General features: G+C 56.3%; 1 protein-coding gene across 9 annotated transcripts in view; it reads right to left on the reverse strand.

The window, feature by feature from the left end:
* Nucleotides 1-12,612, reverse strand: part of PLEKHA5 (pleckstrin homology domain containing A5) — a 159,291-nt gene extending 146,679 nt beyond the window's left edge. For 4 of the 9 annotated variants that reach the window (XM_073650563.1, XM_073650561.1, XM_073650560.1 and 1 more), the window contains exons 1-2: nt 12,432-12,612; nt 12,275-12,351 (exon numbers count right to left, since the gene is read on the reverse strand). In XM_073650563.1, the coding sequence (XP_073506664.1) occupies nt 12,275-12,351; nt 12,432-12,523 (169 nt within the window). In that variant the 5' untranslated portion in view covers nt 12,524-12,612. The remainder of the gene's footprint in view (nt 1-12,274; nt 12,352-12,431) is intronic. The other 5 variants (XM_073650569.1, XM_073650566.1, XM_073650568.1 and 2 more) reach the window with 3 other exon arrangements.
* Between the last annotated feature and the right edge of the window lie 736 nt (nt 12,613-13,348).

Below are 13,348 nucleotides of genomic sequence, written 5' to 3' on the forward strand. Positions count from 1 at the left end.
TCCACAATGCTGTATATTAAGTATCAGTGTCCGGGGCAGGCGGAGGGTATAGATACAGTCGGTCCACAATGCTGTATATTAAGTATCAGTGTCGCGGGCAGGTGGGGGGGTATAGGCACAGTCGGTCCACATCGCTGTATATTAAGTATCAGTGTCGGGGGTAGGTGGGGGGGTATAGGTACAGTCTGTCCACAATGCTGTATACTAAGTATCAGTGTCGGGGGCAGGTGAGCGGTATAGGCACAGTCGGCCCACAATGCTGTATATTAAGTATCAGTGTCGGGGGTAGGTGGGGGGGTATAGGTACAGTCTGTCCACAATGCTGTATATTAAGTATCAGTGTCGGGGGTAGGTGGGGGGGTATAGGTACAGTCTGTCCACAATGCTGTATATTAAGTATCAGTGTCGGGGGCAGGTGAGCGGTATAGGCACAGTCGGCCCACAATGCTGTATATTAAGTATCAGTGTCCGGGGTAGGTGGGGGGGGTATAGGTACAGTCTGTCCACAATGATGTATATTAAGTATCAGTGTCGGGGGCAGGTGGGGGGTATAGGCACAGTTGGTCCACAATGCTGTATATTAAGTATCAGTGTCGGGGGCAGGTGGGCGGGTATAGGCACAGTCGGTCCACAATGCTGTATATTAAGTATCAGTGTCCGGGGTAGGTGGGGGGGTATAGGCACAGTCGGTCCACAATGCTGTATATTAAGTATCAGTGTCCGGGGCAGGCGGAGGGTATAGATACAGTCGGTCCACAATGCTGTATATTAAGTATCAGTGTCGGGGGCAGGTGGGGGGGTATAGGCACAGTCGGTCCACAATGCGGTATATTAAGTATCAGTGTCGGGGGCAGGTGGGGGGGTATAGGCACAGTCGGTCCACAATGCTGTATATTAAGTATCAGTGTCGGGGGCAGGTGGGGGGGTATAGGCACAGTCGGTCCACAATGCTGTATATTAAGTATCAGTGTCGGGGGCAGGTGGGGGGGTATAGGCACAGTCGGTCCACAATGCTGTATATTAAGTATCAGTGTCGGGGGCAGGTGGGGGGGTATAGGCACAGTCGATCCACATCGCTGTATATTAAGTATCAGTGTCGGGGGCAGGTGGGGGGGTATAGGCACAGTCGGTCCACATCGCTGTATATTAAGTATCAGTGTCGGGGGCAGGTGGGGGGGTATAGGCACAGTCGGTCCACATCGCTGTATATTAAGTATCAGTGTCCGGGGCAGGTGGGGGGGTATAGGCACAGTCGGCCCACAATGCTGTATATTAAGCATCAGTGTCGGGGGCAGGTGGGGGGGTATAGGCACAGTCGGTCCACAATGCTGTATATTAAGTATCAGTGTCGGGGGCAGGTGGGGGGGTATAGGCGCAGTCGGTCCACATCGCTGTATATTAAGTATCAGTGTCGGGGTCAGGTGGGGGGGTATAGGCACAGTCGGTCCACAATGCTGTATATTAAGTATCAGTGTCTGGGGCAGGTGGGGGGTATAGGCACAGTCGTTCCACAATGCTGTATATTAAGTATCAGTGTCAGGGGCAGGTGGGGGGGGTATAGGCACAGTCGGTCCACAATGCTGTTTATTAAGTATCAGTGTCGGGGGCAGGTGGGGGGGTATAGGCACAGTCGGTCCACAATGCTGTATATTAAGTATCAGTGTCGGGGGTAGGTGGGGGGGTATAGGCACAGTCGGTCCACAATGCTGTATATTAAGTATCAGTGTCTGGGGCAGGTGGGGGGTATAGGCACAGTCGTTCCACAATGCTGTATATTAAGTATCAGTGTCAGGGGCAGGTGGGGGGGTATAGGCACAGTCGGTCCACAATGCTGTATATTAAGTATCAGTGTCGGGGGCAGGTGGGGGGGTATAGGCACAGTTGGTCCACAATGCTGTATATTAAGTATCAGTGTCGGGGGTAGGTGGGGGGGTATAGGCACAGTCGGTCCACAATGCTGTATATTCAGTATCCGTGTCCGGGGCAGGTGGGGGATATAGGCACAGTCGGTCCACAATGCTGTATATTCATTATCCGTGTCCGAGGCAGGTAGGAGGTATAGGCACAGTCGGTCCACAATGCTGTATATTAAGTATCAGTGTCCGGGGCAGGCGGAGGGTATAGATACAGTCGGCCCACAATGCTGTATATTAAGTATCAGTGTCGGGGGCAGGTGGGGGGGGTATAGGCACAGTCGGTCCACAATGCTGTATATTAAGTATCAGTGTCGGGGGTAGGTGGGGGGGTATAGGCACAGTCGGTCCACATCGCTGTATATTAAGTATCAGTGTCGGGGGCAGGTGGGGGGGGGGGGTATAGGCACAGTCGGTCCACAATGCTGTATATTAAGTATCAGTGTCGGGGGCAGGTGGGGGGTATAGGCACAGTTGGTCCACAATGCTGCATATTAAGTATCAGTGTCGGGGGCAGGTGGGGGGGTATAGGCACAGTCGGTCCACAATGCGGTATATTAAGTATCAGTGTCGGGGGCAGGTGGGGGGGTATAGGCACAGTCGGTCCACAATGCTGTATATTAAGTATCAGTGTCGGGGGCAGGTGGGGGGGTATAGGCACAGTCGGTCCACAATGCTGTATATTAAGTATCAGTGTCAGGGGCAGGTGGGGGGGTATAGGCACAGTCGGTCCACAATGCTGTATATTAAGTATCAGTGTCAGGGGCAGGTGGGGGGGTATAGGCACAGTCGGTCCACATCGCTGTATATTAAGTATCAGTGTCGGGGGCAGGTGGGGGGGTATAGGCACAGTCGGTCCACAATGCTGTATATTAAGTATCAGTGTCCGGGGCAGGGGGGGGGGTATAGGCACAGTCGGCCCACAATGCTGTATATTAAGTATCAGTGTCGGGGGCAGGTGGGGGGGTATAGGCACAGTCGGCCCACAATGCTGTATATTAAGTATCAGTGTCGGGGGCAGGTGGGGGGGTATAGGCACAGTCGGTCCACAATGCTGTATATTAAGTATCAGTGTCGGGGGCAGGTGGGGGGGTATAGGCACAGTCGGTCCACATCGCTGTATATTAAGTATCAGTGTCGGGGGCAGGTGGGGGGGTATAGGCACAGTCGGTCCACAATGCTGTATATTAAGTATCAGTGTCCGGGGCAGGTGGGGGGGTATAGGCACAGTCGGTCCACAATGCTGTATATTAAGTATCAGTGTCGGGGGCAGGTGGGGGGGTATAGGCACAGTCGGTCCACAATGCTGTATATTAAGTATCAGTATCGGGGGCAGGTGGGGGGGTATAGGCACAGTCGGTCCACAATGCTGTATATTAAGTATCAGTGTCGGGGGCAGGTGGGGGGGTATAGGCACAGTCAGTCCACATCGCTGTATATTCGGTATTAGGATTCAGGGCAGGGGGTGGTAGATGCACCCCTCACAGTCGTTCGGCACAGATCGCTGCTTGCACTGGCAGCTCCACGTTATTTATCGGAGGAGGCGAGCGCCATCTGTGCCCCCTACAAACAGCATCCACAGAGATACGAGCAGCGGACTGGGGGCCAACGCTGCTGGCAGACGGTGCCAGTCTACACAGACAGCTCGCTCCCACTCCGCAGTAGACAGACAACGGGCACAAGTCCAGGCCGTCACCTCGCAACTCCACGAGCCGGCCTGGAGCAGGGCCAGACGTAAGTCTGCTGCAGAACATCGCAGCCGAGAGGAAACCTCTGCACCCTGTAAATATTTACACAGAACTGTGTGTGGCGAGGGCACCGGGGCGGCCGTACATCACCGCCAGCTACACCGTGTGTACAACAGCCAGCAACTTCACCTATCACAGCCTGGAAGTGGAGCAGCCAATCACAGCACAGCTCTGGTCTCCTGCAACCGGAGATGTACAACATCCAACCTGATTGGCTGTTACTAACTGCCAGCAACGAGAGGGGGCAACAGCCGATGGTCAGTAGGAGTTACACACCGCACTGCAATCGCCGCACACCGGGAAGCCGGCCCCCCATACGGCGCCACAGCCGCACGCCGGGAAGCCGGCCCCCCATACAGCGCCACAGCCGCACGCCGTGAAGCCAGCCCACCGCCGGGGAGCCAGGCCACCATACAGCGCCACCGCTGCACGCCGAGGAGCCGGCCCCCCCATACAGCGCCACCGCTGCACGCCGAGGAGACGGCCCCTACAGTCTTGATGTCCTCTACACACACCAACTGCAAGCGGTAAGCTGATGTAGGTGGCACATTGGTGAACCAAACACTGGGCGGATAGAGCGCCGAGTTGTATATAGGGGGTCACATATCTACACAGAGCCTTGAAAATGTCTTCACACCCCGTGAACTTTTCCACATTTTTCACGTTACAGCCACAAACTTCCATGTAATTTATTGGGATTTTCTGTGATACAAAGTAACAAGTGACGAGGAAAGGAAATGATACGAGGTCACTGATTATTATACAAATATATATCTGACCATTGTGCATTAGTATTCAGCCCCCGAGTCAGTACTTTGAAGGACCACCACTCTCTGCCATTACTGCTGCAGTCTTTTGGGGTCTGTCTCTCACACCTTTCTCTGCTGCAGTCTTTTGGGGTCTGTCTCTCCCACTTCTCTGCTGCAGTCTTTTGGGGTCTGTCTCTCCAGCTTTCTCTGCTGCAGTCTTTTGGGGTCTGTCTCTCCAGCTTTCTCTGCTGCAGTCTTTTGGGGTCTGTCTCTCCAGCTTTCTCTGCTGCAGTCTTTTGGGGTCTGTCTCTCCAGCTTTCTCTGCTGCAGTCTTTTGGGGTCTGTCTCTCCAGCTTTCTCTGCTGCAGTCTTTTGGGGTCTGTCTCTCCAGCTTTCTCTGCTGCAGTCTTTTGGGGTCTGTCTCTCCAGCTTTCTCTGCTGCAGTCTTTTGGGGTCTGTCTCTCCAGCTTTCTCTGCTGCAGTCTTTTGGGGTCTGTCTCTCCAGCTTTCTCTGCTGCAGTCTTTTGGGGTCTGTCTCTCCAGCTTTCTCTGCTGCAGTCTTTTGGGGTCTGTCTCTCCAGCTTTCTCTGCTGCAGTCTTTTGGGGTCTGTCTCTCCAGCTTTCTCTGCTGCAGTCTTTTGGGGTCTGTCTCTCCAGCTTTCTCTGCTGCAGTCTTTTGGGGTCTGTCTCTCCAGCTTTCTCTGCAGTCTTTTGGGGTCTGTCTCTGCAGTCTTTTGGGGTCTGTCTCTGCAGTCTTTTGGGGTCTGTCTCTCCCACTTCTCGCTGCAGTCTTTTGGGGTCTGTCTCTCCCACCTCTCGCTGCAGTCTTTTGGGGTCTGTCTCTCCCACCTCTCGCTGCAGTCTTTTGGGGTCTGTCTCTCCCACTTCTCGCTGCAGTCTTTTGGGGTTTGCCTCTCCAGCTTTCTCTGCAGTCTCTTGGGGTCGATCTCTCCAGCTTTTGCTGCAGTCTTTTGGGGTCTGTCTCCCACCTTTCTCTGCAGTCTTTTGGGGTCTGTCTCTCCAGCTTTCTCTGCAGTCTTTTGGGGTCTGTCTCTCCAGCTTTCTCTGCTGCAGTCTTTTGGGGTCTGTCTCTCCAGCTTTCTCTGCTGCAGTCTTTTGGGGTCTGTCTCTCCAGCTTTCGCTGCTGCAGTCTTTTGGGGTCTGTCTCTCCAGCTTTCGCTGCTGTCTTTTGGGGTCTGTCTCTCCAGGTTTGCACACTCTCTCTCGCTCAGTGATCGGATGGAGACGTCTGTGATCAGTGATTTTCACGTCTGGTCACAGATTCTCTGGGATTTGGGTCTGGACTGTGACTGCGCCGTTCACACACAGGAATATGCTCTGATCTAAACCCTCCATTGTAGCTCTGCAGGATGTTGAGGGTTGTTGTCCTGCTGGAAGGTGAACCTACACCCCGGTCTCAGGTCTTCTGCAGCCTCTAACAGATTTTCCTCCAGGATTGTCCTGTATTTAGTTCGATCCATCTTCCCATCACCTGTGACCAGCTTCCCTGCCCCTGCTGAAGAAAAGCCTCCCCACAGCAGGATGCTGCCTCCACCATGTGCGACGGTGGGGATGGTGTTTTCAAGGTGATGTGCAGTATTAGTTTTCCACCAGTTAGTTGCTTTTTTGTGCATATATTTGTTTCTTCATATATCTTGTTATACCATGCCTGAGGAAGTGACCCAAGTTGTCTCGAAACCTCGCCTTGTAACATTTATATTATTTTTGTTAGCCATTAAAATGTATAACTACAAGATTATCTTTTTTTCCCACTGAGCACAATCAGTTTTCCACCACACATACGCTTTACATTTAGCCCAAAAAGTTCTCCTTTGGTCTCCTCTGACCAGAGCCCCTTCTTCCACATGCTCGCTGTGCCCCCTACATGGGACTTCTTATGGCTTCCACAATGCTTTTCTTTTTCCTGCTGTTCCATAAAGGGCAGATTTGTGGACTATATGACTAATAGTTGTCCTGTAGACAGATTCTCCCGCCTGAGCTGTGGATCTCTGCAGCTCCTCCAGTGACCATGGGTCTCCTGGCTGCTTCTTTCATTAGTGCTGACCTTGGGATTTCAGGTTAGGTGGATGGCCATGTCTTGGTACGCTTGTAGTTGTACCATACTCCTTCCATGTTTGGATGATGGATTGTACAGTGCTCCGTGAGATGTTCAGAGCTTGGGCTATTTTTTTTACTTTATCCTTGACCTGTCTGGTGGGCTCCTTGGTTTTCAGCTTTATCCCTGATATGTCTGATGGGCTCCTTGGTTTTCATGATGCTGTTTGATCCTTAATGTTCTCGCAAACCTCTGAGGTCTTCACAGAACAGCTGTAGTTCTACTGAGGATAAATCACACCCAGGAGGACGCAATGTACTAATTATGTGACTTCTGGGGGCGACTGGTCACTCAGGATGTTATTTAGGGGCATCAGACTCCAGGGGGCTGAATACTAATGCACAATGTCACAATGGTCAGATATATATTTGTATAATAATCAGTGACCTCGTATCATTTCCTTTCCTCGTCACTTGTTACTTTGTATCACAGAAAATCACAATAAATTACATGGAAGTTTGTGGCTGTATATGTGGGGGGGGGGGGGGGGGGGGGAGGCGACACACAGCTGTATATGTGGGGGGGGAGGCGACACACACACACAGCTGTATATGGGGGGGGGGAGGCGACACACACACACAGCTGTATATGGGGGGGGGAGGCGACACACACACACAGCTGTATATGTGGGGGGGGGCGACACACACAGCTGTATATGTGGGGGGGGGGAGGCGACACACACAGCGCTGTATATGGGGGGGGGGGAGGCGACACACACACAGCTGTATATGTGGGGGGGCGACACACAGCTGTATATGTGGGGGGGGGCGACACACACAGCTGTATATGTGGGGGGGGCGACACACACAGCTGTATATGTGGGGGGGGCGACACACACAGCTGTATATGTGGGGGGGGCGACACACACAGCTGTATATGTGGGGGGGGCGACACACACAGCTGTATATGTGGGGGGGAGGCGACACACACAGCTGTATATGTGGGGGGGGCGACACACACAGCTGTATATGTGGGGGGGAGGCGACACACACAGCTGTATATGTGGGGGGGGAGGCGACACACACACAGCTGTATATGTGGGGGGGAGGCGACACACACACAGCTGTATATGTGGGGGGGAGGCGACACACACACACAGCTGTATATGGGGGGGAGGCGACACACACACACAGCTGTATATGGGGGGGAGGCGACACACACAGCTGTATATGGGGGGGGGGCGACACACACACAGCTGTATATGTGGGGGGGGCGACACACACACAGCTGTATATGTGGGGGGGAGGCGACACACAGCTGTATATGTGGGGGGGAGGCGACACACACACAGCTGTATATGTGGGGGGGAGGCGACACACACACACACAGCTGTATATGTGGGGGGGGAGGCGACACACACACAGCTGTATATGGGGGGGGAGGCGACACACACAGCTGTATATGGGGGGGAGGCGACACATACACAGCTGTATATGGGGGGGAGGCGACACATACACAGCAGTATATGGGGGGGGAGGCGACACATACACAGCTGTATATGTGGGGGGGGAGGCGACACACACACAGCTGTATATGTGGGGGGGGAGGCGACACACACAGCTGTATATGGGGGGGGGCGACACACAGCTGTATATGGGGGGGGGAGGCGACACACACAGCTGTATATGGGGGGGGAGGCGACACACAGCTGTATATGGGGGGGGAGGCGACACAGCTGTATATGGGGGGGGAGACGACACACACACAGCTGTATATGGGGGGGAGGCGACACACAGCTGTATATGGGGGGGGGCGACACACACAGCTGTATATGGGGGGGAAGCGACACACACACAGCTGTATATGGGGGGGGAGGCGACACACACACACAGCTGTATATGGGGGGAGGCGACACACACACAGCTGTATATGGGGGGGAGGCGACACACACACACACAGCTGTATATGGGGGGGAGGCGACACACACACACAGCTGTATATGGGGGGGGAGGCGACACACACACACAGCTGTATATGGGGGGGGAGGCGACACACATACACAGCTGTATATGGGGGGGAGGCGACACACACAGCTGTATATGGGGGGGAGGAGGCGACACACAGCTGTATATGTGGGGGGGAGGCGACACATACACAGCTGTATATGGGGGGGAGGCGACACACACACAGCTGTATATGGGGGGGGCGACACACACAGCTGTATATGGGGGGGGAGGCGACACACACAGCTGTATATGTGGGGGGGGAGGCGACACACACACAGCTGTATATGGGGGGGGCGACACACAGCTGTATATGGGGGGGAGGCGACACACACACAGCTGTATATGGGGGGGGAGGCGACACAGCTGTATATGGGGGGGGAGGCGACACACAGCTGTATATGGGGGGGGAGGCGACACACAGCTGTATATGGGGGGGGAGGCGACACAGCTGTATATGGGGGGGGCGACACACAGCTGTATATGGGGGGAGGCGACACACACACAGCTGTATATGGGGGGGGAGGCGACACACAGCTGTATATGGGGGGGGGAGGCGACACACACACACACAGCTGTATATGGGGGGGGAGGCGACACACACACACAGCTGTATATGGGGGGGAGGCGACACACACAGCTGTATATGGGGGGGAGGCGACACACACACACAGCTGTATATGGGGGGGAGGCGACACACACACAGCTGTATATGGGGGGGGAGGCGACACACACACAGCTGTATATGGGGGGGAGGCGACACACATACACAGCTGTATATGGGGGGGAGGAGGCGACACACACAGCTGTATATGGGGGGGAGGAGGCGACACAGCTGTATATGTGGGGGGGAGGCGACACACACACAGCTGTATATGGGGGGGAGGCGACACACACACAGCTGTATATGGGGGGGGGGCGACACACACACAGCTGTATATGGGGGGGGGGCGACACACACACAGCTGTATATGGGGGGGGAGGCGACACACACAGCTGTATATGGGGGGGAGGCGACACACACAGCTGTATATGGGGGGGAGGCGACACACACACACAGCTGTATATGGGGGGGGGAGGCGACACACACACAGCTGTATATGGGGGGGGAGGCGACACACACAGCTGTATATGGAGGGGAGGCGACACACACACACAGCTGTATATGGGGGGGGAGGCGACACACACACAGCTGTATATGGGGGGGAGGCGACACACACAGCTGTATATGGGGGGGAGGCGACACACACACAGCTGTATATGGGGGGGAGGCGACACACACACAGCTGTATATGGGGGGGAGGCGACACACACACAGCTGTATATGTGGGGGGAGGCGACACACACACAGCTGTATATGGGGGGGAGGCGACACACACAGCTGTATATGGGGGGGAGGCGACACACACACACAGCTGTATATGGGGGGGGAGGCGACACACACAGCTGTATATGGGGGGGAGGCGACACACACAGCTGTATATGGGGGGAGGCGACACACACACACAGCTGTATATGGGGGGGGAGGCGACACACACACAGCTGTATATGGGGGGGAGGCGACACACAGCTGTATATGGGGGGGAGGCGACACACACACAGCTGTATATGGGGGGGGAGGCGACACACACACACAGCTGTATATGGGGGGGAGGCGACACACACAGCTGTATATGGGGGGGAGGCGACACACACACACACAGCTGTATATGGGGGGGAGGCGACACACACACACAGCTGTATATGGGGGGGGAGGCGACACACACACACAGCTGTATATGGGGGGGAGGCGACACACATACACAGCTGTATATGGGGGGGGAGGCGACACACACAGCTGTATATGGGGGGGAGGAGGCGACACACAGCTGTATATGTGGGGGGGAGGCGACACATACACAGCTGTATATGGGGGGGGAGGCGACACACACACAGCTGTATATGGGGGGGGCGACACACACACAGCTGTATATGGGGGGGGAGGCGACACACACACAGCTGTATATGGGGGGGGGAGGCGACACACACACAGCTGTATATGGGGGGGAGGCGACACACACACACAGCTGTATATGGGGGGGAGGCGACACACACAGCTGTATATGGGGGGGGAGGCGACACACACACACAGCTGTATATGGGGGGGGAGGCGACACACACAGCTGTATATGGGGGGGAGGCGACACACACAGCTGTATATGGGGGGGAGGCGACACACACACACAGCTGTATATGGGGGGGGAGGCGACACACACACAGCTGTATATGGGGGGGAGGCGACACACACAGCTGTATATGGGGGGGAGGCGACACACACACAGCTGTATATGGGGGGGAGGCGACACACACACAGCTGTATATGGGGGGGAGGCGACACACACACACAGCTGTATATGTGGGGGGAGGCGACACACACACAGCTGTATATGGGGGGGGAGGCGACACACACAGCTGTATATGGGGGGGAGGCGACACACACACACACAGCTGTATATGGGGGGGGAGGCGACACACACACAGCTGTATATGGGGGGGAGGCGACACACACAGCTGTATATGGGGGGGAGGCGACACACACAGCTGTATATGGGGGGGAGGCGACACACACACACAGCTGTATATGGGGGGGGAGGCGACACACACACACAGCTGTATATGGGGGGGAGGCGACACACACAGCTGTATATGGGGGGGAGGCGACACACACACAGCTGTATATGGGGGGGAGGCGACACACACAGCTGTATATGGGGGGGAGGCGACACACACAGCTGTATATGGGGGGGGGAGGCGACACACAGCTGTATATGTGGGGGGGAGGCGACACATACACAGCTGTATATGGGGGGGGAGGCGACACACACACAGCTGTATATGGGGGGGGCGACACACACACAGCTGTATATGGGGGGGGAGGCGACACACACACAGCTGTATATGGGGGGGGGAGGCGACACACACACAGCTGTATATGGGGGGGAGGCGACACACACACACAGCTGTATATGGGGGGGAGGCGACACACACAGCTGTATATGGGGGGGGAGGCGACACACACACACAGCTGTATATGGGGGGGGAGGCGACACACACAGCTGTATATGGGGGGGGAGGCGACACACACAGCTGTATATGGGGGGGGAGGCGACACACACACACAGCTGTATATGGGGGGGGAGGCGACACACACACAGCTGTATATGGGGGGGAGGCGACACACACAGCTGTATATGGGGGGGAGGCGACACACACACAGCTGTATATGGGGGGGAGGCGACACACACAGCTGTATATGGGGGGGAGGCGACACACACACACAGCTGTATATGTGGGGGGAGGCGACACACACACAGCTGTATATGGGGGGGGAGGCGACACACACAGCTGTATATGGGGGGGAGGCGACACACACACACACAGCTGTATATGGGGGGGGAGGCGACACACACACAGCTGTATATGGGGGGGAGGCGACACACACAGCTGTATATGGGGGGGAGGCGACACACACAGCTGTATATGGGGGGGAGGCGACACACACACACAGCTGTATATGGGGGGGGAGGCGACACACACACAGCTGTATATGGGGGGGAGGCGACACACACAGCTGTATATGGGGGGGAGGCGACACACACACAGCTGTATATGGGGGGGAGGCGACACACACAGCTGTATATGGGGGGGAGGCGACACACACACACAGCTGTATATGGGGGGGGGGAGGCGACACACACAGCTGTATATGGGGGGGCACATACATTACACACACGCACAGACGTCCGCCGCCCGGGCCCTCACTCACCGGGGCTCTTCCGGTGGCCGGTCAGCACGGTCTCGCCGGTGGCCGGGTGCAGCCAGGTCGTGCTCTTGGCTTCCTCACTGTGGGGAGAGCAGACACATGAGTGAGCGGCGCTGTCCGGCCCTGAGCGGCCGCGGATCCCCCCGGAGCCCCCGGTTACTTGATGAAGAAGACCCTGCCGCCCGCGGAGATGCCGTAGCCCCACGCCCAGGGCAGGGAGCTGACCCACTCCAGGCTCGGATCCGCCGCCATGTCTGTCACGGAGCGGGGCCGCGCACTGCCTGCTGGGACAGACCGCGCCGCGCGCTCCCGCTCACTGGCAGTAGCCGGCCAATCACAGAGCGCGGCTTACACTGAGGGCCTCGTAGCCACGCCCCTAGCAAGAGCGTCCGCCTTTCCGCTCATTATTCTGAGGTGACAGATCCGCGAGAGGACGCGGGGGCTGCGTGACCGAGGTCTCACCCCACACCGACCGAGATCTCACCCCACACCGACCGAGGTCTCACCCCACACCGACCGAGGTCTCACCCCACGCCGACCGAGGTCTCACCCCACGCCGACCGAAATCTCACCCCACGCCGACCGAGGTCTCACCCCACGCCGACCGAGATCTCGCCCCACGCCGACCGAGGTCTCGCCCCACGCCGACCGAGATCTCGCCCCACGCCGACCGAGGTCTCGCCCCACGCCGACCGTGATCTCGCCCCACGCCGACCGAGATCTCGCCCCACGCCGACCGTGATCTCGCCCCACGCCGACCGTGATCTCGCCCCACGCCGACCGTGATCTCGCCCCACGCCGACCGAGGTCTCACCCCACACAAGAGCCTGACCAGTTCTGTGAGATTCCTGGGGCGTCTTTCCTCCTCTGCTATTTTGAGGTCTGGCTACAGATTTTCAATGATCTTCAGATCAGGGGACTGTGAGGGCCATTGTAAAACCTTCAGTTTGCGCCTTTTGAGGTCGTCTATTGTGGATTGTGACGAGTGTTTAGGATCATTATGTATTTGTAGACTCGTCCTCTTTTCATCTTCAGCTTTTATATAGATGGTGTTATATTTGCATCAAGAATTTGTTG

Source organism: Phyllobates terribilis, unplaced genomic scaffold, assembly GCF_046119375.1.
Source record: "Phyllobates terribilis strain yellow unplaced genomic scaffold, ASM4611937v1 Scaffold_10__3_contigs__length_209671492, whole genome shotgun sequence".
In the NCBI taxonomy this organism is placed as follows: domain Eukaryota; kingdom Metazoa; phylum Chordata; class Amphibia; order Anura; family Dendrobatidae; genus Phyllobates; species Phyllobates terribilis.